The 27,597-nt window shown below is 43.2% G+C and overlaps 1 protein-coding gene across 5 annotated transcripts in view; it reads right to left on the reverse strand.

Annotated features, from left to right (window-relative positions):
- The window catches only part of LOC139262934 (kelch-like protein 3), a 164,235-nt gene that overhangs the window by 72,663 nt on the left and 63,975 nt on the right, over window positions 1-27,597 (reverse strand). For all 5 annotated transcript variants that reach the window (XM_070878256.1, XM_070878253.1, XM_070878257.1 and 2 more), the window contains exon 5: window positions 16,433-16,595. In XM_070878256.1, the coding sequence (XP_070734357.1) occupies window positions 16,433-16,595 (163 nt within the window). The remainder of the gene's footprint in view (window positions 1-16,432; window positions 16,596-27,597) is intronic.

A 27,597-nucleotide genomic window follows, 5' to 3' on the forward strand; every position in this document is an offset into this window, starting at 1 on the left:
CTCATTCACAGTAGAATCAGTCACTTGATAGTGAAAGGATAAAATAAGACTGCTCGGGCAGCTGATCTATCTCTGGGGTATTCCAGAAATTGTACTAGATCTTAGTCTGAAATCACAGAAATACATAGAAGTTACAACACGGAGTCAGATTATTCAGCCCAAATTGCCCTTGGCATTTACCATCCACATGGGCAAATAGTTCTAATCACATTTATCCACCCTAGTCCCATTTCCCTTCAACCCCTTTTCCTTCATCCACCTATACAATCTAATTTTCTGCCTCGACCACTAATCCTGAAAGTGAACTCCACAACCTTACAACTCTGTGCAAAGAAGTTTCTCCTGCCCTCTGTTCTAAATCACTCATTTCTAGTCTTGTACCTTTGGCATCTCATTCTATACCCTTCAACCACTAGAAACAGTCTACTTCTATCTACCCTGTCCCATTCTTTTATAATTTTAAACACTTTTTTCATATTGCCACTTAATCTCCATTGTTCTAATGAAAAAATATCCAATTTTTCAAGTTTTCACACAAAGGGTAGGGGAAATCAGGAACACGCTCCTTCAAAAAGCTGTTGAGGCTGGGTCAATTGAAAAATTCAAAATTGAGATAGATTTTTGTTAGGCAAGGGTATTAAGGGATATGGAACAATGGCAGGTAAATGAAGTTGAGATACAGGTCAGCCATGATCGAGACTCGAGGGGCTGAATAACCTACAACTTCTGTTCCTATGTTCCTTTTTTCTACTTGCATAGGCAGGCTCTTGTGTTGCAACCATTCCAAAGCCTCAACATCTTCCCATAGTGTGAAGCCCAATACTGCATACACTACTTTTACTGAGATCTTATTAAGGTTTTATATAGGCTCATCATTATCTCTAACTTTTGTATTCCATACCGAGATAAAACCTAGAATTGCATTTTTTTTAATGGCTTTATCAATCTGAGATGTTGCCTTAAATGTGCTGTAATCCTGTACCCCAAATTCTTCTGCCGTTCCACAGTACAGAGCCAACTTCTATTTAGAGTAAAATTAATACCATTATTGTTTTAACCAAAATATATCACCTTACACTTACTGGGCCGAAGTTTCAGGCCGCGCCTAGAACGGCGCAGCCCCGAGCTGGACGCCTGTTCTTCGCGCTCAAAAGTGCGCAGGAAACAAATGCCTGATTCTCCGGCTCCTCGGAGCTCTAAGCCAACTTGGCGCGGCGCGCAGATCACAGCTGGGGGCGAAGCCAGACACTCGCGCCGATTCTGTAAGCAGTGGGGGGGGGCGGGTCTAATTCAAATAAGGCAACGTTGTGCCAGCAACCCTGCGCGTGCACGTTGGAGCGTGCACGCGCACGTTGGAGCGTGCACGCACGCGCAGTGTGAAACAAATATTGGCACTCGGCCATTTTTAAAGGGACTGGAGGAAAAGTGAAGATTTGTCTCGTGGGCCTCTGGAAAGGCTTGTGATTTAATTTTAGTGATATTTTTGTGTGTGAAGGAGTGCTTTTAGCAGCACTGTTGAATAAATCACCTGCTGAAATCAGTGAGTGCAACTTTTCACTGCTAAACTTGCAGAACAGGTGCTGCATTGGTGCATGCAAATTAAGGACTGTGTGTTTTGAGAAATAGAGTGCCAATTCAACTTTGCAATGGATCAATGTTCACCAAGAACAAAGAATTTATTGCATGAGGAAGTGGAGATATTAGTCAACGTAATTCAGCAGAGATGGCAGGAGCTAGATACCAGCAACAGAAGTTGCATAAAAGTGGCACCAAAAGAAATGAAGAAACGTTGGAACCAAGTTGCAGAAGATTACTGCGCAGTGGTGCATACCAGGAGATCTGGAAGCCGGTGTAAAAAGAAATGGCACGACCTTGGTCAAGTAGTTAGTGTAAGTAATATTTTCCATTTTTAATTTAATCGTAATTGTAACCTGGCTATCTGTATGTCCCACCTTGCAAACTGACACACTCTGTAAAAAGTTATATTTTACTCTTTGCAGAAGAAATTGGCCCACAACAAAAGGGAGGCAACTCGGACAGGAGGAGGCACACCCAATCTGCATCCACTGACACCCTTGGAACAAAGGGTAGCTGCTATGATGAGTCGGACATGGAGAAAAGCAATCAGTACAGCACAAGCTGGGCCTGCACGCGAGGAAGAGGGCAAGTCCTGAAAATGCATCGTGGCCCTTTAAATCAACCTGCTGCCTGGCCTGCTATGTGTGAGAGTACTCATGCCACCCACCCGGCCCCCTCCCTTGCTGTTAAACATTTGACTGTTCAGATGTATTTTGCAGAACATGATGATGATGATGATGATGATGATGCTGCTGCCAACCCTGAGGATCCTGAGGGTACAGAAGAAGAACCAGTACAACCAGATGAGGACGAACCAGACTGGATGATGGCAGCGATGACTAAAATGTCTGCAGGGGAGAGCTTCCAAATTAATGTTTATGAGCCCCCATCAAGGGGCATCAGAGTTTCAACCCCTAGCTTAGGTCTTGGTTCTACCTTACATGGTTTTGATTCCGATGTTGCAGGTCCCAGTGGTGCTGCTGGTATAATGCAGCATTCTACAGTCAGTGCACTACCGTCCGAGCCTGCGCCTCCCACTCGCATAGGTTCTGGTTCCACCTTCTATGGTTTTGATTCCGACGCTGCGGGTCCCAGTGCTGCTGCTGATATCATCGAGCAGTTTACACCCATTCATCCATCATCCCAGCCCACGGCTCGCACTCGAGTGCTGTCGTCTGGAACACCGAGCGTCCCACAGTCCCAGCCCGCGCTTCCCTGTGTAGTGGTGCCACGAGGCAGACCCAGGCAGAGGAGAAGGAGATTGGAGACACGCTCTCCTGAGATGCAGCGTGCAACAGATGCGGCTCAGGTTGTGGCATTGGGTATGGAGACCAATGAGCTTACCCGATCGCTCATCGGTGGCATCAGTGCAGTGGGTGAAGAGTTGACGGTCCTGACGGGAGAAATAGCAGTAATGACACGGGAACTTAGGGAGGGAATGTCCGAGGGAGTGCAATCGACGGCACAGGCCGTCAGGGAGGGCATGCAAATTACGGCACAGGCCATCAGGGAGGGCATGCAAGTGTCGGCACAGGCCATCAGGGAGGGCCTGGTTGAGGTAGCTGCTGCAATAAGGGCACATAGCCCAGCCAATCAAATGACACCCCCATGAAGAAGTGAACATTCACTGAGATATGGATGAGACATGGTTGCAGCCTTTCTTTGCTGCTTTTGTTCTTGTTCTTGATGTAGCTATAGTAGCGTTTTTCAAATTGAAATTGTTTTGTAACTTTACAACTTATAAGTGATCTCAGGGTTTTCAAGTGATCTTATAGTGTAAATGCTCTCACATTCTGTAACTTATTTAATTTTGCATCTAAAAAGTGATCTTGAAGTCTAAGTGATCTTAAGAGTGTAAGATTTTTCACATTGAGATTGTTTTGTAACTTTTGTAACTTTACAAGTTTTTAAGTGATCTTCAAGAGTCATATTAAAAAGTATAGTTTGATACAACAAATATTTTATTACAGTGACGTTAACTTTTCAATAAAATATTTTTTCATTAAAACTGAATCATCTTCCATTAACACAACACAACGTAGGAACAACTGCAAAGAAAAAACATGTCCATGCGCAACAGTGGTCGCAGAGCCCTCAGGCATCAGTAGTTGAAGCGTTCACAGATGAGCTGCTGGCGCAAGGCTCAAGCAATCGTTAAAGGGGCACGATGGACGGCCCTCCTCCGACCTCGTGCTCCGGCATCAGGCAAAACTTGCATGCTTTCCTGATCGTCGTCATCATCCTCATCCTGCTGTTCCGTAATATTATCATGCACTGGACCCTCACGTAGGTCTTCTGGTTCCACTACCAGCTCCTGCTGCCTCATGATGGCTAAGTTATGAAGCATGCAGCACACAACAGTGAAGTGACCGACAATCTGAGGAGAGTATAACAACTGTCCTCCAGAATGGTCCAGGCATCGGAATATGCCAATGGCCCTCTCAATGATGCTGCGCGTCGCAATGTGCACCATGTTGTATTGATGGTCAGCTTCTGTCCGTGTCACGCGTAGGGGCGTAATGAGCCAGGTGGTCAGGCCGTATCCTTTGTCTCCCAGTCGTCAGTTCTGCCCTTCTGGCTGCTGCTCAAACATGTCAGATACAACGCTGTCGCGTAGGATGGACACATCGTGGGTGCTGCCAGGGTATCTCGCATCGACTGACATGATGCGCTGCTTGTCGTCACACACGAGCTGCACATTGATAGAGTGGAAACCTTTCCTATTTCGGTACTGCTCAGATTCCTCCACAGGTGCTCGCAAGGCTATGTGGGTACAATCAATGCAGCCCTGTGCCTTTGGGAAGCCGGCAATCCTGAAGAAGCCCACAGCCCTCTCATGGATCGCTTGTGCGGTCATTGTGAAATTGATGAAGTCATTCCTTCGCGCATACAGTGCAGCCATGACCTGGTAAACGCAGGCATGTATTGCACGTTGAGAGATGGCACACACATCTCCAGTTGTAGCCTGAAACGATCCCAAGGCATAGAAAGAAAGTGCAGCTGTTACCTTCACTGCAACAGACAGGGCAGTTGGCATTCTGCTTCTGGGCTGCAAATCTGCTCTCAGCATATCACAGATCTAAGCGACAACTTCTCTGCGGAAACGCAGCCTTTTGACACAATCAGCCTCGCTCGTGTCCAGGTACGAGCGCCTGGCTCGATACTGTCGACGTGGGTAAGATCTCCTGCCCATCAACCTACGGGCTATGACGTTCCTGGTGCGGTGAGCTCTAATCAATTCTCTTCAATGCAGTGAATTGATGGCGAACCATTGCATAATACATGGTGTTGACAATGCAGCACCCATTCTGCAAATTTAAGTTTAAAACTGTCTATGTGGCTGCCTCTCCTTATCCCATGGCCAAATGGCCTCAGTCCCCTCACAGCTCGAAGGCTGCTTGCTGTATCTTCGGCTGCCGTCGAGCCACTGATGCCACCCCATCGCGTGGCCGAATGGCCTCAACCCCCTTCGCAGCTCGAAGGCTGCGTGTTGTTTCTTCGGCTGCCGGCCAGCCACTGACGCCACCCCTATTGCGTGGCTGAAAGGCCTCAACCCCCTTCGCAACTCGAAAGCTGCGTGCGTGTTGTTTCTTCGGCTGCCGGCCAGCCACTGATGGAAGGAAGGCCTGCCTGAAGCACCGCAGCTTGAAGACTGCTTGCTGCCGCTGTTGGGCTGCCATCGAGACACTGACACCACCCCTGCCTGTCTCCAACATAGAAGGCCTGCCTGAAGCACAGCAGCTCGAAGGCTGCTGCTGTTGCACACAGGTAGGAACATGGATTATTTAATCTTTTCTTTGCTTATAAATTTTTATTCAGGTTGGATCTTTATTTGTATAAGTATGACTGCTGAATGATTGTAGAATTTAATTACTTCCCTTCCCCCCCCCTCCACCCACCTCGTTCCCTACGCCTAATTTGTAAGCCACGCCTGATTTTCTAAGTGTAGGCAAGGTTTTTTTGAGCGTACAAAAATCTTCACTTACTCCATTCTAAGTTAGTTTAGAGTACGTTTTCACTGCCTAAACTTTGAAAACAGGCATAAGTGGCCGGACACGCCCCCTTTTGAAAAAGAATTCTGTTCCAAAGTGAAACTGTTCTAACTGACTAGAACTGGGGCAAACTAAATGCCGAGAATTGCAATTTCTAAGATACTCCATTCTAAACCAGTTGTTTCAAAAAAACAGGAGCAACTCAGGCCGAAACTTGGCCCCACTGACATTCAATTCCATCTGAGTCACTTTTCAGCCCATTTTCCCTTCTCATCAATATCCCTTTGCAACTTCCTTTGGTTTCCTAAATAATTAACTATCTCTTGTAGATGATAATAAGGGTATAATTTTAGCCAATTTCTCCTCAGGCATTGTCCCCATAACTTTCAAGATCACCATCTTCACCCCTGTGCCCATCCTCAAAAAGATCATTCATTCTCAAACCCTATTTCCTCGCTATCTACCATCTTCTCTCCAGCACCCTTTCCTTTCCAAGGTCCCTGAATACGTTCTCATCTCCATGATTACCGTTTGAATCCCTCCAAATCTGGTTTCTGTCCTTGAACAGCACCAACAAGGTCCTAACTGAATAGACCAACAAGATTTTTTGTGGCTATGATGTATTTTCCCCCCATATCCTCTTTAAACTTGAACATAGTCATTCACACGATCCTTATTCAACACCTCTCCTCTCCCAGGTTAATAGATTGGAGAAAATCTTATTCTGAAGGGCTGAGAATAGAACTTGGGAAAATAAAATTAATAATATTGGCAAATAATGATGTAGAACAGCAATGGGAAACATTTAAAATGGTGTTCAACAGTGTCCCAAAAAATATATTCCACTTAAAAAACCAAAATAAGCACTAATGGGAATCCATGGATGAATAAAGCCATAAGGGAAAAACTCAGGTTAAGGAAAGAGATAGACATTAAGTACATAAACAGCAGGGGGGAACATGATAAGGGAGAAAGAATACAAAGAGATGGGAGAAGTCAAAAAAACAATTAGGAAGACAAAGTGGAACTATGAAATTAAATTATCAAGGAACATCAAACAAAATAGTAAAATATTTTCTGAGAACATAAATAAAAAGAGGAAGGTTGGGATGGGAATAGGGCCACAAGGGTATGGACAGGATAATAAGAACACAAGAACATAAGAAATAGGAACAGGAGTAGGCCATACGGCCCCTTGAACCTGCTCTGCCATTCAATAAGATCATGGCTGATCTGATCATGGACTCAGCTCCACTTCCCCGCCCACTCCCCATAACGCCTCATCATTTAAGAAACTGTCTATTTCTGTCTTAAATTTATTCAATGCCCCATCTTCCACAGCTCTCTGAGGCAGCGAATTCCACAGATTTACAACCCTCAGAAGAAATTTCTCCTCATCTCTGTTTTAAATGGGCAGCCCCTTATTCTAAGATCTTGCCCTCTAGTTCTAGTCTCCCCCATCAGTGGAAACATCCTCTCTGCATCCACCTTGTCAAGCCCCCTCATAATCTTATATATTTCGATAAGATCACCTCTCATTCTTCTGAATTCCAATGAGTAGAGGCCCAACTTACTCAACCTTTCCTCAAAAATCAACCCCCTCATCCCCGGAATCAACCTAGTGAACTGCTTCAGTTCTCTGAACTGCCTCCAAAGCAAGTATATCCTTTCGTAAATATGGAAACCAAAACTGCACGCAGTATTCCAGGTGTGGCCTCACCAATGCCTTATATAGCTGTAGCAAGACTTCCCTGCTTTTATACTCCATCCCCTTTGCAATAAAGGCCAAGATACCATTGGCCTTCCTGATCACTTGCTGTACCTGCATACTATCCTTTTGTGTTTCATGCACAAGTACCCCCAGGTCCCGCTGTACTGTGGCACTTTGCAATCTTTCTCCATTTAAATAATAACTTGCTCTTTGATTTTTTTTCTGCCAAAGTGCACGACCTCACACTTTCTGACATAATACTTCATCTGCCAAATTTTTGCACACTCACTTAGACTGTCTATGTCCTTTTGCAGATTTTTCGTGTCCTCCTCACACATTGCTTTTCCTCCCATCTTTGTATCGTCAGCAAACTTGGCTACATTACACTCAGTCCCTTTTTTCAAGTCGTTAATATAGATTGTAAATAGTTGGGGTCCCAGCACTGATCCCTGCGGTAACGATAGAGAGTTGGCAGAAATATTAATTACTTTGCTTCAGTATTTACCGGGGAGATAGAACAGGAGGGCATGACATTGGATAACTAATTAAATAAATGCATTTAAAATAAAAAGGGGATATATATTAAATAAACTAATTAAACTCAGGAAAAAAAAACCCTGGTCCGGACAGATTACATCCATGCATTTTAAAAGAATCTAGGGAAGAGATAGCAGAGGCATTACTTCAATTATTTAATAATTCGTTAATAAAATGTGTAGTGCCAGACGACTGGCAGATACCTAACATAATACCTCTATTTAAGGGAGATAGAACATGTCCAGGGAACTATAGACCAGTCAGCTTAACATCGGTGGTAGGAATAATAATGGAATCCCTACTAAAAGGAAAAAATAGAACATCTAGAAGCCAAAAATATAATAATGAATAGTCAGCATGAATTTCAAAAGGGAAAGTCTTGTTTGACCAACCTCACTGAATTTTGTGAAGAGGTAACAAAGTGAGTAGATAAGGAGAATGCTGTATATGTAATTTATCTATACTTTCAAAAGGCCTTCAATAAGCTACCACATGATAACCTACTGAATAAGGTCAGAGAATGCAGAGTCAGGGGACAAGCAGCAGATTAGATAGCTAGCTGACTTCAAGACAGAAAGCAGAAAGTATGGGTGAAGGGTAGCTATTCACATTGGCAGAAGGTGGGTGGTGATGTTTCACAAGGATCAGTGCTAGGACCACTGTTCACAATTTATATTAACAATTTAGACTGTTGAATCAAAAACACAATTTCTAAATTTGGGGATAACACCAAATTGGGGGGTGGGGGTGGAAGAGATAGTCAGTATTGAGGAGGAATGCAACAAATTACAGGAGGACATTAATAAACTTTCAGAATGAGTATATAATTGGCAAATGAATTTCACCACAGATAAATGTGTACAGGTATTACATTTTGGTAGGAAGAATAGGGATGTCACTTATTACTTGGAGGGCGAGAGTCTGGGTGGGGCAGAGGAACAAAGGGATTTTTTTACATCCACCTAAGAGGGTTTAATGTCTCATCCAAAAGACTCCAACAGTGCAGCACTCCCGCAGCAGTGCACTGGAGTGTCAGTCTAGATTTATGCGCTCAAGTCCCAGCAGTGGGACTTGAATCCACAACCTTCTGAATCAGAGACGAGTGTGCTACCCACTGAGCCACGGTGGACACTTTACCCAGAGGGTTGAGAGAATGTGGATCTCGCTACCATCGCGAGTAGTTGAGGCAAATAGTACAGATGCATTTAAGGGGAGGCTAGATAAGCATGTGAGGGAGAATGGGTTATCCTGTTTGAGTTACATGAGGAAAGAGGCTCGAGTTGAGAATAATTGCCAGCATGGACTGGTTGGGCCGAATGGCCTGTTTCTGTGCTGCATATTCTATGTAATCCTGTATAATCCTACTATTCATTGGAACTGCCTTCACTTGGTTCCATTTGGTTCGATTCGACCTCTAACATCTCCAGAATTGCTCCTTGACCAATCTCCTCTTCCTCATCTACATGCTATTCTTGGCGACATCATCCAAAGTTATGGAGTCAACCCCCACATATACGCTGATGGCACCCAGCTCTAACTCTCCTACATCTAGAATCAGAAATTTACAGCACGGGAAGGAGGCCATTTCAGCCCATCGTGTCCGCGTCAGCCGACAAAGAGCTATCCAGCCTACTCCCACTTTCCAGCTCTTGGTCCGTAGCCCTGTAGGTTACGGCACTGCAAGTGCATATTCAAGTACTTTTAAAATGCGGTGGTTTCTGCCTCGACCACCTTTTCAGACAGTGAGTTCCAGAACCCCACCCCCATCGCCCTCTGGGTGAAGAAATTTCCCCTCAAATCCCCTCTAAGCCTCCCCCCAATTACTTTAAATCTATGTCGCCTGGTTGAAGACCCCTCTGCTAAGGGAAATAGGCCCTTCCTATTCACTCTATCGAGGCCCTTCATAATTTTATACACTCAATAAGGTCTCCCCTCAGCCTCCTCTGTTCCAAAGAAAACAAACCTAGCCTCTCCATTCTTTCCTTATAGCTAAAATTCTCCAGTCCAGGCAACATCCTCGTAAATCTCCTCTGTATCCTCTCTAGTGCAATCACATCTTTCCTGTAATGTGGTGACCAGAACTGCACACAGTACTCTAGCTGTGGCCTAACTAGTGTTTTATACAGTTCCAGCATAACTTATGCTCTTGTACTCTATGCCTCAGCTAATAAAGGCAAGTATTCCATATGCCTTCTCAACCACCTTATCTACATGGCCTGCTATCTTCAGGGATCTGTGGACATACACTCCAAGGTCCCTTTGTTCCTCTACACTTCTCAATGTCTTTCCATTTAATGCGTATTCCTTTGCCTTGTTAGCCCTCTCCAAATGCATTACCTCACACTTCTCCGGATTGAATTCCATTTGCCACTGTTCTGCCCACCTGGCCAGTTCATTAATATCTTCCTGCAGTCTACAGTTTTCTTCTTCATCATCAACCACACAGCAGATTTTAGTATCATCTGCAATCTTCTTAATCATACCCTCTACGTTCAAGTCTGAATCATTGATATATACCATAAAAAGCAAAGGCCTAGTACTGAGCCCTGCGGAACCCCACTGGAAACAGCCCTCCAGTCACAAAAACACCCATCAACCATTACCCTTTGCTTCCTGCCTCAGACAATTTTGGATCCAACTTGCCACTTCACCTTGGATCCCATGAGCTTTTACTTTCATTACCAGTTTGCCATGTGGGATCTTATCAAAAGTCTTGCTAAAATCCATACATACTACATCAAATGCACTACCCTCATCGACCCTCCTTGTTACCTCCTCAAAAAATTCAATCAAGTTAGTGAGACACAACCTTCCCTAAACAAATCCATGATGACTGTCCTTGATTAATCTGATTCTATATAACTTTCTAAATGAAGATTTATCCTGTCCCTCAGAATTTTTCCCAATAATTTTCCCACCACTGAGGTTAGGCTGACTGGCCTGTAATTACTCTGTCTATCCCTTTCTCCCTTTTTAAACAAAGACCCCTTCAATGTCAGTGTGTTGTCAGGCTCCTTGTCCAACATCCAATCTTGGATGAACCATTAATCCAGCTAAACACTGGGAAGTCACAAGCCATTGCCTTTAGCCCCATTACAAACTCCATCCCCTCATGGTCATCGATTCAGACTGAACCAGACTGTTGGTAATTTCGGCATCCTGTTCAATCTCGAGCTGATATTTCAATATCCTCTCCATCAGAAAAAAACCCCGAGTTTCACCTCTGTAACAACTACCTCCAACCAATCTCAGTCCATCTGCCACTGAAACCTTGCCTTTGTCAACTCCAGACTCGATCCTACATTATAACAGAGACTACACTTAAAAAGTACTTCACTGGCGTAAAGTGCTTGGAGACATCCTGAGATCGTGAAAGGCGTTGTATAGATGTAGGTCTTTCCTTTTATTCTGCCAATGCTCTCCTAGCTGGCCTCCCATCCCAAACGTTCCATAAATTTCAACTCATCCAAAACTCTGCTGCCAGCATCCAATCCTACACCAACTCCCACTTAACCATCACACTTATCCTCGTCGATTTACATTGGCTCCCGATCCCTCAATGCCTCAAATTTAAAATTATCCTCTTGTTTAAAACCCTCCATGCCTTTTCCCCTTCCTATCACCAGCCCTACAACCTACCCTGAACTCGCTGGTCCTCCAGCCTTTGGTGCATTCCCCCTTCTCCCCATCTCACCCCTTTGCTCCACCATTTGTGGCCAGACCTTCAATACCTCTGTCCAACTCTTTAGAATCCCCACCCTCTAGCCCGCCAACCCTCGCCAACACCCTCTCGTCCTTTAAAACCCACCTCTTTGACCAAAATTATCGAAAGCCACCGAATGAGCCAAAATAGAAGACAATGTCCACATATTCTCACCCTCTCTATGCAGTGACAGCACCAGATCTAGCATAACGGGATGCAAAGAAAAGCTGTCTTTACACTCCATCAACCCTGAGAAAAGTACTCTTATGCTACACTGTGATATTCAATTTCCCATATCATCAATCGGGATGAAATTGCTAATTTAGTAACAATACTGCAGTTTTGTACTTCAAGCTCTTACCACTCAAAATTGAGTGTAGGCTGCCCGAAGCTCATTTTAATTAGGACATTTATAACCAATACAAAGAAAAGTCATTTAGCCCATCAGTCCGGGCTGCATTCAAACCCACATCCTAATGGTTAAAGGATCATGCAGTTTCCCCTTAAAATATAAATCATACATAGGAGTACTTTCACTGGAATAACATGATGAAAGGGTAATTGAGCTTTAATCATTAGAAGAATTAGAAAAACATTGACTAAATCATGAACATAGTAAAAGCCTTTAAACAGATCCTACTGCAACATGTAGTTAAAAAAATCCTCCAGTCATGGGGCTAACCATAGCTTACTTAACGCCTCATCTTACAAGTTACATAGACAGCGTCCCTGAAGAACATACTTATGGAATCTGAGTGAAAGCCGGAATACACTCAGATTTGGAAAGATCATATTTCTATGCTCATGACATCACCTGATACATTCTCTCCCCTGCAAAAAGCATTAATAAATAAAACATTTAATTTCCCAGGGCCTGATAGTCTGCATCCCAGAGTACTTAAGGAGATGGCCTTGGAAATAGCGGATGCATTGACATTTTCCAACATTCCATAGACTCTGGATCAGTTCCTATGGAGTGGAGGGTAGCCAATGTAACCCCACTTTTTAAAAAAGGAGGGAGAGAAAACAGGGAATTATAGACCGGTCAGCCTGACATCGGTAGTGGGTAAAATGATGGAATCAATTATTAAGGATGACATAGCTGCGCATTTGGAAAGAGGTGACATGATAGATCCAAGTCAGCATGGATTTATGAAAGGGAAATCATGCTTGACAAATCTTCTGGAATTTTTTGAGGATGTTTCCAGTAGAGTGGACAAGGGAGAACCAGTTGATGTGGTGTATTTGGACTTTCAGAAGGCTTTCGACAAGGTCCCACACAAGAGATTAATGTGCAAAATTAAAGCAAATGGGATTGGGGGTAGTGAGCTGACGTGGATTGAGAACTGGTTGTCAGACAGGAAGCAAAGAGTAGGAGTAAATGGGTACTTTTCAGAATGGCAGGCAGTGACTAGTGGGGTACCGCAAGGTTCTGTGCTGGGGCCCCAGCTGTTTACATTGTACATTAATGATTTAGACGAGGGGATTAAATGTAGTATCTCCAAATTTGCGGATGACACTAAGTTGGGTGGCAGTGTGAGCTGCGAGGAGGATGCTATGAGGCTGCAGAGTGACTTGGATAGGTTAGGTGAATGGGCAAATGCATGGCAATAAGATCTATTTGCTTTGGGTTCATTTCTGGCCTAGATGTTCCACATTAGAGGGCCACAGCTGCATTAACCTGAATCCACTTTTATTTCTGGGCTCAGGTTATGCTTTCCCAAAACATGCCTGCGCTCTGGCAAAGTCTAGCACCTGGAAGGAAGAGCAGTCAACTGCCGAGAGGGCTGCAGCAACAGGAAGGACACTGGTATTGGGGCCTTCTCACTACTGTCTAAAAACAGCAACCAGAGGTCCTTCAGGGCTAATCCCCGTCACTTTGGATCAGTGGTCTTTTTTGTCTGATCCTCACCGATCATCCAACCAAAGCAATTCAGTTCGGCCCCTGCCACACCCTCCGTACCCTTACCGCCAATCCCAGTTCATCTGGGCGTCCCTCAAAATAGCATGCTTCTGGCATAGAGGAGGAAAATCACCTCCTCCTATCTCATGATCATGGAAGCCTGTTCCTATTGCAGGTGCAGACATGCTGCCCTCTACCCTCAGAGAAGCCCAGAAATCCTGGAGTAAGAGAGAGTGGAGACCTGGTGTAATGAATTTCTAAGCCAGTCACCAAGCACAGAAAAAGTACTCAATTGATCTGCTGTTGAAGACATGGTTTGAGAAAAAGTAGAGCAAAATGTAGTCTTCATGGGAAGTGGGACAATAAATGGACAAGAGCACACAGACATTATTTGGTTTCCATTTTAAAGTCATAATTCTGTCTTCATATTTTCAAAATAAATTCTTATGTCCATATTTATAATGGCAATTGCCCAGTAGATTTACCACACTGTTGTTACAGGGGGTACACCCTTCCACCAGTGTTGGTCTGCAGTCCCTCCAATGGGGGAAGAGAGTAATTACAGCAACAAGTTTACATAGAAAGTTCGCATAAATGCGGATACAGGAACTTATAATGGAAAAAGCTGACATGATCAGCACTCAGATGCAAGTTATTTAACTAATCGATCTTCACACGAGGAGTCAAGATCAAGTGCATCATCGGGATGGTGGGTTTAAAAGGTGGGGGATAATTGGACTAGGGTGATAAAGGACTGTATTGTTGGAGAGCAGAAGATGCCAATTCAGTGGGATTGACTTTGCTTGCTTCCACTCTAAGCTATCGAATCATAGGCAGAGCATCTCCAGCAATGGCTTCTCTTCAAACCACTGCACCATTACCTCCAGAATTCCCCAAGGATCGATCATTGGCCCTCTCTTCTTCAATTACATACGGACTACATCTCCAGTCGTGGGATCAGCTTCCACATGTACGCTGATATCAACTCCTCTCCTCCAACTCTCTTGACCCCTCCACTGCTTCTGTGTTGTCATACTGCTTGTCTGCCATCCAGTCTTGGATGAACAACAATCTTCTCCAGTTAAACAATGGGAAGACCAAAGCAAGTATGTTTGGCCCCATCCCCCCCTGCGCCCACTGTCTCTGGCTGAACTGGAAATAGGCTGGCCTAACCAGAATGCTGCAGTTTAAGCATTACTTAATAATGCTAAAATAAAAACAGAAAATGCTGGAAATATTCAGCAGGTCAGGCAGCATCTGTGGAGAGAGAAACAGAGTTAAACTTTCAGGTCCGTGACCTTTCGTCAGAACTTAATAATACTAAGTATTTTACTTGCTTCATTGATTGGTGCTCTGCAGTGATTGAATGGGTTAGGTCTATTAATACCTAAATTTCTTTCAACTTTAGCTTTGAACCCAGACCTGTCCAAAACAGATAGTGGCTCTCTTCCAGCAAGGACAAAATACACTGTTCTTTAGATTGTCAGCACAATATTTGTAAGTCAGTTTAAAAAAAATGAGCAACTTTATAAATTGATCATAAAAGATTATGGGTAAATAAAAGCTAGGCTTTGGGAGTGCAGTGGCACATTGAGTTTAAATTTAGATTTTTCAACAAAACCCAAAGAATGATAATTGCATCATGTAATGCTTGTAAATCATGTATTACAGAAAACCCAGTACCATTAACATCGACCTATAGTGCTATCGAATTTGCAGCAGACCAGTTGGATTCAAAAAAATTGCTTCCTAATTACTAAACAAATAGAAATTCATCTTGGTGTGACAAGTCACACGACTTGAATAATTTATCCACAATTAAATCACCTTTTCAGTGAAACTTGTTCAAACCTATTCAGCATAAAGAAAGGAGGAATATTTGTAGAACACATAATCCATTTTTGTTGGGACATACAATAGAAACTGGTGAATAAAACAGTGTATACACTATAGTGAGAGGATACAAAGCTTTACAGGTCATTACAAGCCACAATACACTAGCGTTGTAGAAACAAAGGCATGCAATAAGAGAGAGACTTGTAATAAAAGGGTTATTGTATGCGGAGGTACTTTGGAGGTCATGCCTTGTAGTTTAAATTCAATCAGGAGCAGGAACATTGTTTGATTTTCCCTTTCTAACCAAGTTGCGTTGAAGTCAATTTTCCTTTCACCCTTTCCATAGAACTATCCCAGTATTGGTTCAAGTAAATAATTTTCCAGCTCATACACCTTCACAAAGCAACTTCAAGTATTTTTCAGAAAATGAAATGCTTCTTTGTAAACCTCTTGAACAATGATAGTTATGCCTCTATTATTACAACAACAACTTGTATTTATATAATGTCTTTAATGTAAGGCGATTCACAGAGCCTAATCAAAAAAAGGATGCCAAAGATATTAGGAGGAGTAAGCAAAAGCTTGGTCAAAGATTTTATGGAAGAGGACGGTGGAGAAGCAGAAAGGTTTAGGTAGGGAATTCCAGAATGTGGGACCTGTGCCTAGGCACCTGTAGGCACAACCAATGATGGGGCAAAGGGAGGATTATCTGCACAAGATGCTAGAGTTAGAAGAACACAAGAGTTTTGGGAGGTGGGGTATAGTACTGAAAGATTTCGGAGGTAGGGAGGGGCAAAGCTATGAAGGGATTTAAACAAGGGGATAAGAAGTTAAAATTTAAGGCATTGATGGAGAGGATATGGAGTCTGAAACTCAATCTGAGACAATGGCCAGGGAGGGGCGATTGTCATCATCATAGGATGACTTGCTTCCACGTCAAAAAAAGGACGAGTTCACGGGTGTTTCAATGGGGCGATTGATTGCACTCTTAGCTGGCACGCCAAGTCCAAGTCAAAGCACATAGCATCGAGATCTCTCATTACCACAGTAACAAAGCTATGTCACTGGGTCAAAGCTAGGTTACAATTTCAAAATGCTGGGTTGAGAATACTTTTGCATTGTCCTGTGCTTTGGTTTGTAGTTTAACAAAAGCCAGAGTAAACACTGCCTACCTGCATATGCGTTGGCTTCATTCAGAAGATCTGTGCACGTGTGAACGTCTGCAAATGCCCGAATTCCTAGACAGTTGGTTGGATGCAACTGGGATTGTAGAAAATCACAACAAGCAGTTCTTACATCCATTAGCTGCAACAGACTGGCTGCGGGTAACAATACCTAAAGAAAAACAAATTAGACTCAAACTCTAGTTATTGTGGGTTATGCAGCTCTTGTCTGGTTTCAACTCCATGAGATTAACATGAAGTCAAATACACAACACAAATATTATATTTAACTGTAGAGACCACAAGAGGTTAGTCGTGCTTTAATCCCACCATGGTGTAAATACAAATGTAAAATACTGCGGATGCTGGAATCTGAAATAAAAACACTGGAAATAAGGCAACATATGTGGAGAGAGAAACAGAGCTAACATTTCAGGTTGATGACCCTCCGTCAGAACTGGAAAAAGTTAGAGATGTAACAGGTTTTTAAGCAGGTGTTGGGGCAGGGAAAGTGGGGAGGGGAGGAAAGAACAAAAGGGAATGTCTGTGATAAGGTGAAAGGCAGAAGAGATTAAGGGCTAGATTTTCCTATCATTTTCGGCGATAAAGCTGTTTTTCCGCCCGACAAAAGTTTCCCCCTTAGTTTTTTTTAATGGTATCGCCCACATCTGAACACGCCCGCCGGGACCAAACTGCCGACATGCAATGACGTGAAAAATCGCCAGGGCATAAGTTTGGCCTCAACCGCCAACGTCCAAATCGCCGAGGGAATCGCCCTGTAAAAGCTGCTTAAACAGGGCAGTAGGTGAGCATTCTGCAAAGAAAGGCAAGTTAAAGGCTTTTTTTTTAATTTTAAAACGGCAGTAAGTTGTAAACGGTGTAAAAAAATGTTTTTAAGTTTTTTCCCTGCTTCCCTAGGCCCAATCGCAGCCTCGGACTAAATTTTAAATACTTACCGTCCATTCCGGTAAGAACCGCCCATTTTACTTCGTTTCCCCTTAACCGCCGAGAAAACCCCCGACAATAAAAATGCAACGCCCATTTTCTCGCTGGGTGATTTATGTTTAAACTAATTAAAACAAAATAAATTCTCGCCAGTGTTACTCACCAAACATTAGCGGGTTTTCTGGGTAGGCAATCGGGCGTTGAGGGGCTCATAGGAAAGTCTAGCCCTAAGAGACAAAAGGGATGATGGTGCAAGGCAAAAGGGATGGTAACGGGATGGTTAAGAAACAAAAGATGAGTCTAGATAGGGTGTAAATGGCAGAATCATCAACAGTTGCCGTGGGAAAGAGGAAAAAAAAACAGGAAAAAACATAGGGGCAGAGTTTATCGTTTGAAATTGTTGAACTCGCTGTTGAGTCCTGAAGGCTGTAAAGTGCCTAAAGTGCCTAAACCAAAGATGAGGTGCTGTTCCTCAAGCCTGCTTTGAGCCCCTTTGGAACAGTGTAAGAGGCCGAGATCAGAGTGGGAGTGGAGCGGAGAATTAAAGTGACAGACGACCGGATCCGGTCGCCTGTCACTTTAATTCTCCGCTCAGTCCGTAAGCGTGACGCCAAACTTCCAGTCGCTTGTCACTTTAATTCTCCGCTCCACTCCCACTCTGATCTCTCTGTCCTCGTCCTCCTACACTGTTCCAATGAAGCTCAACGCAAGCTCAAGGAACACCCGCTCCCCCCCCCCCCCCGCCACCCCACTTTCCCTGTCCCTACACTTGCTTAAAAACCTGTTACATCTCTAACTTTTTCCAGTTCTGAAGAAGGGTCATCGACCTGAAATGTTAACTCTCTTTCTCTCTCCACTGATGTTGCCTGACCTGCTGAGTATTTTCAGCATTTTCTGTTTTTAAATGGTGGAAATACAAATCATTACAAACAATTAAATCTCATTTTATAATACTTAACAATAAGAGACACTCAACGGACAAATTTCTTATCAAATCAAACCATAAGTTTGAAGAGTTTCCTTTATTCTTATTAACTCGAAATATAAATTATGTAGTATTATTTAATAGTGTTACAATTTGGGCCATGTTCATTAAAAACCCCATACTCCAAACATCATTCTGACCCCTCTATTCAATACAATCTGATCACTATAATTAAACGTCTTGCATCCATAGGGCAAAAAAATCATCTGACTTAAATAATCACATTTTGTTAACTGTTTCATATCAAGTCAATACAAAATTTGAGAACACCCAAACCCAGTTTCATTCTCTAAACCATTCAAAAGAACTCATTTTTTTTTCCAATTACCACAATAAGGAACCAATTAAATTGCCAAAATAGTTCTTATAATCAATACTTGCAGCTGACATTTTCCTTAACTCAGGTCAGCATATACAGGTAACAGCACAAACATAAACTGCACAATTGCAAAAGAAAAATATTAAACTACCTCAAAATTGTACATTTAATGTCAGAAATATCTGAAATAATTTTCCTGTGCATAGGAGTTGCTGCTGTTTCAGGCCTGAGGCTTCAATTGGTGAGTGTGTGTGTGAGCATGCGAGTCCTCCCCTCCCTTTCAAAACTGCTTTCATTGGGCTCAAGTTTAGCCAGGAGTTGCTCCGGGTTTTTTTTTGGAGTAACTTGTATTTTCTGGCGTAACTTAAAAATTCCCATTTTCCACGATCCATTTGCACTAGTGTAAGTGATTTTTTTCGGTTCGTTTTTTTTCTCTCAAAAAGGGGCGTTACCAGACACCTATGCCAGTTCTGCCCATTTAGGCAACTTTGGCCAGCTAATAGTTACTCCAAATCTACTGAGGCCAGCGCATGTGGCCACTTCAGAAAATCCTTGGAGTGTTAGGTAGATCGAAGGCCATTCGGCCTGGGATAGAGGCGGGAAGGGAAGCAGAGAGGACCTGCACCTAAAGCACCAAGACTTACAAAGCACTAAACCTTGGAAACAAAAAGAAATAAGCATTCAATAACAAATAAAACATTGAAGTAAGTCCTACCTTCATCTTAAAACTTGGCACGGGAAAGCAGCGGGCTGGCCAGTGCAAGAGGCCACTCGGCCAGGTCTAGGAGCGGGCGGGCAGGGGAACTAATAGAAATCATCCAGGCAGGAGCACTATCATTTCTATTTTGTATCAGTCTTCACAGTAGAGGACACTAACAATATTCCAATAGTGGATAGCCAAGGGGCTATAGCGGGGGAGGAACTTAACACAATCACAATCACTAAGGAGGTGGTACTCAGTACAATAATGGGACTAAAGGCAGATAAATGCCCTGGACCTGATGGCTTGCATCCTAGGGTCTTGAGAAGTAGCGGCAGAGATTGTGGATGCATTGGTTGTAATTTACCAAAATTCCCTGGATTCTGGGGAGGTCCCAGCAGATTGGAAAAATACAAATGTAACGCCCCTATTTAAAAAAGGAGACAGACAAAAAGCAGGAAACTATAGACCAGTTAGCCTAACATCTGTGGTTGGGAAAATGTTGGAGTCCATTGTTAAAGAAGCAGTAGCAGGACATTTGGATAAGCAAAATTCAGTCAGGCAGAGTCAGCATGGACTTATGAAGGGGAAGTCATGTTTGACAAATTTGCAGTTCTTTGAGGATGTAATGAACAGGATGGATAAAGGGGAACCAGTGGATGTGGTATATTTGGACTTCCAGAAGGCATTTGACAAGGTGCCACATAAAAGGTTACCACACGGGATAAAAGGTCACGGGGTTGGGGGTGATATATTAGCATGGATAGAGGATTGGCTAACTAACAGAGAACAGAGAGTCGGGATAAATGGTTCATTCTCTAGTGGGGGTGCCGCAAGGATCAGTGCTGGGACCCCAACTATTTACAATCTACATTAACGACTTTGAAGAAGGGACTGAGTGTAACGTAGCCAAGTTTGCTGACGATACAAAGATGGGAGGAAAAGCAATGTGTGAGGAAGGCACAAAAAATCTGCAAAAGGACATAAACAGGCTAAGTGAGTGGGCAAAAATTTGGCAGATGGAGTATAATGTTGGAAAGTGTGAGGTCATGCACTTTGCCAGAAAAAAAATCAAAAAGAAAGTTATTATTTAAATGGAGAAAGATTGCAAAGTGCCGCAGTACAGCGGGACCTGGGGGTACTTGTGCATGAAACACAAAAGGATAGTATGCAGTTACAGCAAGTGATCAGGAAGGCCAATGGTATCTTGGCCTTTATTGCAAAAGGGATGGAGTATAAAAGCAGGGAAGTTTTGCTACAGTTATACAAGGTATTGGTGAGGCCACACCTGGAATACTGCACGCAATTTTGGTTTCCATATTTACGAAAGGATACACTTGTTTTAGAGGCAGTTCAGAGAAGGTTCACTACGTTGATTCCGGGGATGAGGGGGTTGAAATTTGAGGAAAGGTTGAGTAGGTTGGGCCTCTACTCATTGGAATTCAGAAGAATGAGAGGTGATCTTACCGAAACGTATAAGATTATGAGGGGGCTTGACAAGGTGGATGCAGAGAGGATGTTTCCACTAATGGGGGGAGACTAGAACTCGAGGGAATGACCTTAGAATAAGGGGTCGCCCATTTAAAACCGAAATGGAGGAGGAATTTCTTTTCTCAGTGGGTTGTAAATCTGTGGAATTCGCTGCCTCAGAGAGCTGTGGAAGCTGGGAAATTGAATACATTTAAGACAGAAATAGATAGATAGGGGAATAGGGTTATGGGGAGCGGTCGGGGAAGTGGAGCTGAGTTCATGATCAGATCAGCCATGATCTTATTGAATGACTGAGCAGGTTCGAAGGGCCGTATGGCCTACTCCTGTTCCTATTTCTTATGTTCTTATGTTCTCCTGCCCACCCACCCCTAGCACTGGCCGAGTGGCCTCCTGGTGTGATTTCTAAGATTAAAGTGATTAAAGTTTCAAATCAAATGGAACTAAGCAGTCCGTGCAATTGCCACTCCATATCCCTACTCACAACATTTGGCCGGGATCGGGTCCCACACAGCGGCTGCAGCAAGACACGGAGAGGCTGGGGGTGAGGAGCTACTGCACATGCGCGGACACTCCACCACGCATGTGCAGACGTCCCGGCGCAGGACGCTGACTCCACCCCCGGCTCGACTGGTCACGCTGCGCGATCACAGGGAGGAGACCGGACAGCGGCCAAAGTGGGAAGGAAATTTTTCACCTCACTTCTGAACGGAGAAAAGTGGCACATCTCCGGTAAGTGCACCGAAAAACGGGCTGGGCCAAAATTGAGCCCATTATTTCCTCCCCTAACAAAACAAACGCTTAACTGTTCCATCTCCAACCTCTCTTCTCTATCCAACATCCCTGAACACAGCATCCTCCTCCAACACCCTTGTGTTCTGTTCTCCAGCTCAGTGGGACCATCCTCACTGGATTTCACTCTTATCTATCCAAGCACAGCCAGAACATTTCCAGCCTTGGTTTTCCTTTTCACCCCCACACGGTTACCTGTAGAAACCCAAGGATCTCTCCTTCATCCCCTCCTCTTCCTCATCTACATACTGCGCCTTGGCGACATCATCCAAAGACATAGGTTCAGCTGCCACATGTATGCTGAGGAGGCCCAGCTCTACATGGCCATCACACCTCTCAACCCCTCCACTGCCTGTGTTGGCAGACTTCTTGTCCGACATCCCATCCTGAATAGGCTACAATGTATTTTAGTTAAACATTGGGAAGAGGGATGCCACCGTCTTCAATCCCAGTCTCAAACTACATATACATGCCATTGACTGTATCCCCCCCACCCAGCTACTGTCACAGGTTGAACATAAGAACATAAGAATTAGGAACAGGAGTAGGCCATCTAGCCCCTCGAACCTGCTCCGCCATTCAAAAAGATCATGGCTGATCTGGCCGTGGACTCAGCTCCACTTACCCACCTGCTCCCCATAACCCTTAATTCCCTTATTGGTTAAAAATCTATCTATCTGTGATTTGAATACATTCAATGAGCTAGCCTCAACTGCTTCCTTGGGCAGAGAATTCCACAGATTCACAACCCTCTGGGAGAAGAAATTCCTTCTCAACTCAGTTTTAAATTGGCTCCCCCTTATTTTGAGGCTGTGCCCCCAAGTTCTAGTCTCCCCGACCAGTGGAAACAACCTCTCTGCCTCTATCCTGTCTATCCCTTTCATTATTTTAAATGTTTCTATAAGATCACCCCTCATCCTTCTGAACTCCAACGAGTAAAGACCCAGTCTACTCAATCTATCATAAGGTAACCCCCTCATCTCCGGAATCAGCCTAGTGAATCGTCTCTGTACCCCCTCCAAGGCTAGTATATCCTTCCTTAAGTAAGGTGACCAAAACTGCACGCAGTACTCCAGGTGCGGCCTCACCAATACCCTGTACAGTTGCAGCAGGACCTCCCTGCTTTTGTACTCCATCCCTCTCGCAATGAAGGCCAACTAGACTATTCACAACCTCGGTGTCTTATTTGACCCCAAGCTGAGCTTCCAATCCCATATCCTCTCCCAACACAAACACCAGCTACTTCCACTTCTATAACATTGCCCGTCTGTGGCTCTGCTTCAGCCCTCTGCTGCCGAAACCCTCAACCAGTTACCTCCAACTTAACTACTCCTGAAGTGCCAGATGGCCTCCTTCTGTGCTGTAATTTCTATGTAAGCACCATGCAATGAACAGCTCCAGACCTCATTACAGCCTTGGTCCAAACATAGACAGAAGAGCTGAATTCCAGATGTGTGACAAGAGTGACTGCCCTTGACATCAACGCAGCATTTGATTGAGTGTGGCATCGAGGAGCCCTAGTAAAACTCAAGTCAACAGGAATCAGGGGGGAAACTCTCCACTGACTAGAGTTATACTTAGCACAAAAGAAAGATGGTTGTGATTGTTGGAGGTCAATCATCACAGTCCCAGGACATCGCTGCAGGAGTTCCTCGGGGCAGTGTCCTTGGTCCAACCATCTTCAGCTGCTTCATCAATGACCTTGCCTCCATCATAAGGTCAGAAGTGAGGATGTTCGCTGATGACTGCACAGTGTTCAGTGCCATTTGCAACTCCTCAGATAATGAAACAGTCCCTGCCCGAATGCAGCAAGACCTGGACAAGATTCAGGCTTGCGCTAATAAGTGGCAAGTAATTTTCGCGCCATACAAGTGTCAGGCAATGACTATCTCCAACAATCAAGAGTCTAACCACCTCCCCTTGACATTCAATGGCATTACCATCGCTGAATCCCCCACCATCAACATCCTGGGAGTCACCATTGATGAGAAACCTAACTGGACCAGCCACATAAATACAGCAGCTACAAGAGCAGGTCAGAGGCTGGGTAATCTGCCGCAAGTGTCTCAACTCCCGATTCCCCAAAACCTTTCCACCATATACAAGGCACAATTCAGGAGTGTGATGGAATACTCTCCACTTGCCTTGATGGATGCAGCTCCAACAACACTCAAGAAGCTCGACACAATCCAGGACAAAAGCAGCGCTTGATTGGCACCCCATCCACCACCTTAAACATTCACTCCCTCCACCACCGGCGCACTGTGCTGCAATGCATACCATCTGCACTGCAGCAACTCGCCAAGGCTTCTTTGGCAGCACCTCCCAAACCCGCAATCTCTGCCATCTAGGACAAGGACAGCAGACACATGACAACACCATCACCTGCAAGTTTCCCTCCAAGTTACAGTCCATCCTTACTTGAAAGTATATCATCATTCCTTCATCGTCGCTGGCTCAAAATCCTGGAACTCCTTCCCCAACAGCACTGTGGGAGTACCTTCACCACAAAGACTGCAGCGGTTCAAGAAGGCAACTCACAACCATGTTCTCAAGGATAACTGGGGATGGGCAATACAGCGACGCCCACATCCCATGAATGAATATCAAAAAAGCTCATCACCCATGTACCATACACACAGTTTGCAGAATAGCCCCGTGAGGTCCATCTTCCATAAACAAAAAATATAATTGCTATAACTCATTCACGTATTGTACACACAATGCACAGAATAGGCCTGCGACTTTTCCTTGTACGGTATACAATTCACTGAGTGAAAGTCGTATAAAGTGAGGATAGTAGCAGACTTCAGGAGAAAAAGACAGACTAGTGAAATGGGCAGACACATGGCAGAAGAAATTTAACAGAAGTATAAAGTGATGCATTTTGAAAGGAAGAAAGAGAAGAGGCAATATAAGCTAAATGGTAAAATTTTAAAGGGGGTGCAGGAACAGAGAGGCTGTGGGGGGAGGGGGGGGGGTTGCATACAGAAATCTTTGAAGGTGGCAGGACAAGTTGATAAGGCATAAGCAAGCATATGGGATTCTTGGCTTTATAAATAGAGGCAGAGTGTACAAAAGCAAGGAAGTTATGCTAAATCTTTATAAATCACTGGTTAGGCCTCAGCTAGAGTATTGTGTCCAACACCACACATTAGAAAAGATGGAGAAGGTGCAGATGAGATTTACTAGAATGGTACCAGAGATGAAGGCTTTCAGTTACGTGGAGAGACAGGAGAATCTGAGATTATTCTCCTCAGAGCAGAGGTGGTTAAGGGGAGATTTAATAGAGGCGTTCAAAATCACGATAAGGTTTTAATAGAGTAAATAAGGAAAAACTGTTCCACTGGCAGAAGAATCAGTAACTAGAGGACACAGATTAAAAGGTAAATAGCAAAAAAGCCAGAGGTGAAGTTTTTTTTTATAAACATGGCGAGTTATGATGATCTGGAATGTGCTGCCTGAAAGGGTGGTGGACGCAGATTCAGTAATAACTTTCAAAAGGGAATTGGATAAATACTTGAAGGGGAGAAAATTCCCAGGCTGTAGGGAAAGAGCAGTGGAGTGGGACTAAATAGATAGCTGTTTCAAAGAGCCGGCACAGGCACGATGGGCCGACTGGCCCCCTTCTGTGCTGTATCATTCTATCAACGTCTCTACTCTAACTAAATTGAACTCATACATTCATGGGCAAAGAGATCACAGAATTCACAATTGTTTTTGATACAAAATTAAATAATTGAATGTATAATTGAAGAGAACTAGTTCTATTTCAATAGCAAAATGAAAACTTTTTTGCACCTTTTAACAAAGGTCAATATATCATGTACGGCATAATTTGCTCATTGCTGTTATTTTGTATGAAGTATGATATTGTATTCAAATCACACAATTCCAACAAAGCACCAACACAATCTGTTAAACTAAATGCAGAAGCTGTAATTATGCAGTTTAATTCTCAGTTATCAAAACTCACATTTTTTTACATTTTTACATTATTGTCCTTCACCAATACCTATATCAAATCAATCTTTAATTTTAAATATTGTAAAATGTAATTGTAAAATTGTAAAATGTAAAATGTAATATTAATTCCACTTTTAAAATTCTATATGTGAAATAAAGAGATTACATGACTTTTTAATAATCATGTGGTCGCTATATAGCTCACTTTTATTTGTCATTCATAAGCGATTTATTCCCAGTGACTAAGGAAGATGCAATCATCTTTCAAAGTATATAATAACAATATGTTCTGAAATACTTCATGTTCAGAGAGATGGTGTGAGGAAAACAATTGGGGTCAATTTAACTTGCAGGATTTCCTTTGTATGTTTCTACCAATACATTTCTATTGCATTACGGAAAGGAAAGAAAAACAGTGAATTAAAGCTCGTCGTTTTCTTTTTCAAGGATTTGACCTTTGACTCTAGAAAAACAAAATGGAAGATTTTGGATCTCGTTTTATTTTTAAAACTCAACTACTCATCTCATAGGTTCTTTCACAGATTCTAACTGCTGAATACAAAGTGTTTGAAAGGTTCAGTCACAAGAAGCTTTAACCTCAACAGCCTGAAATAGTTGTGTTTTCATTCTGGTATGAGAACATTAAACAAGTTAAACAATTTTCTGAGCAAATGAGATCAATGCAGCATTCATCCATGTAATCAGCCCTGAAAATGCAAGGTGCCCTGAAGCACTGCACTTCCCCCATGTATAACATTAATAACCTGCCATACAGAAGAGGAGTTTCCAGCCAGTTGCTAAGTAAAACCTGTTTACATTCAACAACTTTCTAATTATTTCCATCATTGTTATTCATTCAGTTTTCATTTTACTTCATAATATTACTTATGGGAAACACTGATAAGATGCAAGGCAATAATTGCAGGCTTCACTTGCAAGGTGCTGGCACTGACCCCTATTACACAGGTACAGGATGCAACAAATCAGAGGTCTGAACTGATTTCTGTACGGTCTAGATTCATAAGAACCTTAATATTTTATCATTTTTAATGTGTTTTAACTAGATGAGGAAATGTAGGCATAACGTCTATTGCTGCTACCTGAAGCAAGTTTGATTCTGCCTCAGTGCACAAGAAATATGCATGTAGATATGACTTCAAAGGGCAATGTCTGACCTCTGTTTATGCAGATTAGATATTGCAAACAACAAACATCATTTGTATTTGGCATTCCACCAGGAGTGGAGGCAAAGGGGAGAGGAAAGACTCTCCCTCCTCATGGTAGGATTGCTTTGTTCTAGTTAATAATTGAATCAGGAAACTGGTCACCCAATTCCTACATCTTTGAGTCCTTTGATTGACAGTTTTAACCAATTGTGAAATGTACTGCTAACATTTCAGGATTTCTGATTTTTGTTTCTTCCCAGAAAAGATGATGGGATTGGGTTATGTTCTAATATAAAATGACTGCACAGGTTGAAAAGAAAAGACCACAGACTGCAGACATTAAATATGCATACTGAACCCAAAAAGATTGGTTTGTGGAATTCATAACTGATACAATGGGCTCAATTTTCCCCAGTGATCTGCGCCTTTAAATTTTTTAAATCCAAGTTTCCCCAAAGATTGTGCGCCAGTGTAACTCAAGTTACGATTTTTTTTAGTTTCGGGTTTTTTTGCGTCATGGGGTTGTAACCTGATGTCTGCGCCAGTTTTTCACATTTATGCAAGTTTGACCAACTTGCATTTCTCTTAGGACGGCGTATGTGACTACTCCCAAAAAATCTTCTGGCACTGAAGAAAAACCAGAGCACATTAAAAAAAATCGTCGCAAAAAGACACCATTGTTTTGTGTGAAGTTTTGGAGGGAGTCACGCATCAAGAAGCTTAATTTTTTCAAGCTTAAAACGAAGAAGGAAGTTGAATGCAATTCTTTAATTTTGGATTTTTTTCCAAAGTGCCACGGCACTACCGAACGTC

The sequence above is a fragment of the Pristiophorus japonicus genome, chromosome 4 (assembly GCF_044704955.1).
Source record: "Pristiophorus japonicus isolate sPriJap1 chromosome 4, sPriJap1.hap1, whole genome shotgun sequence".
NCBI lineage: Eukaryota > Metazoa > Chordata > Chondrichthyes > Pristiophoridae > Pristiophorus > Pristiophorus japonicus.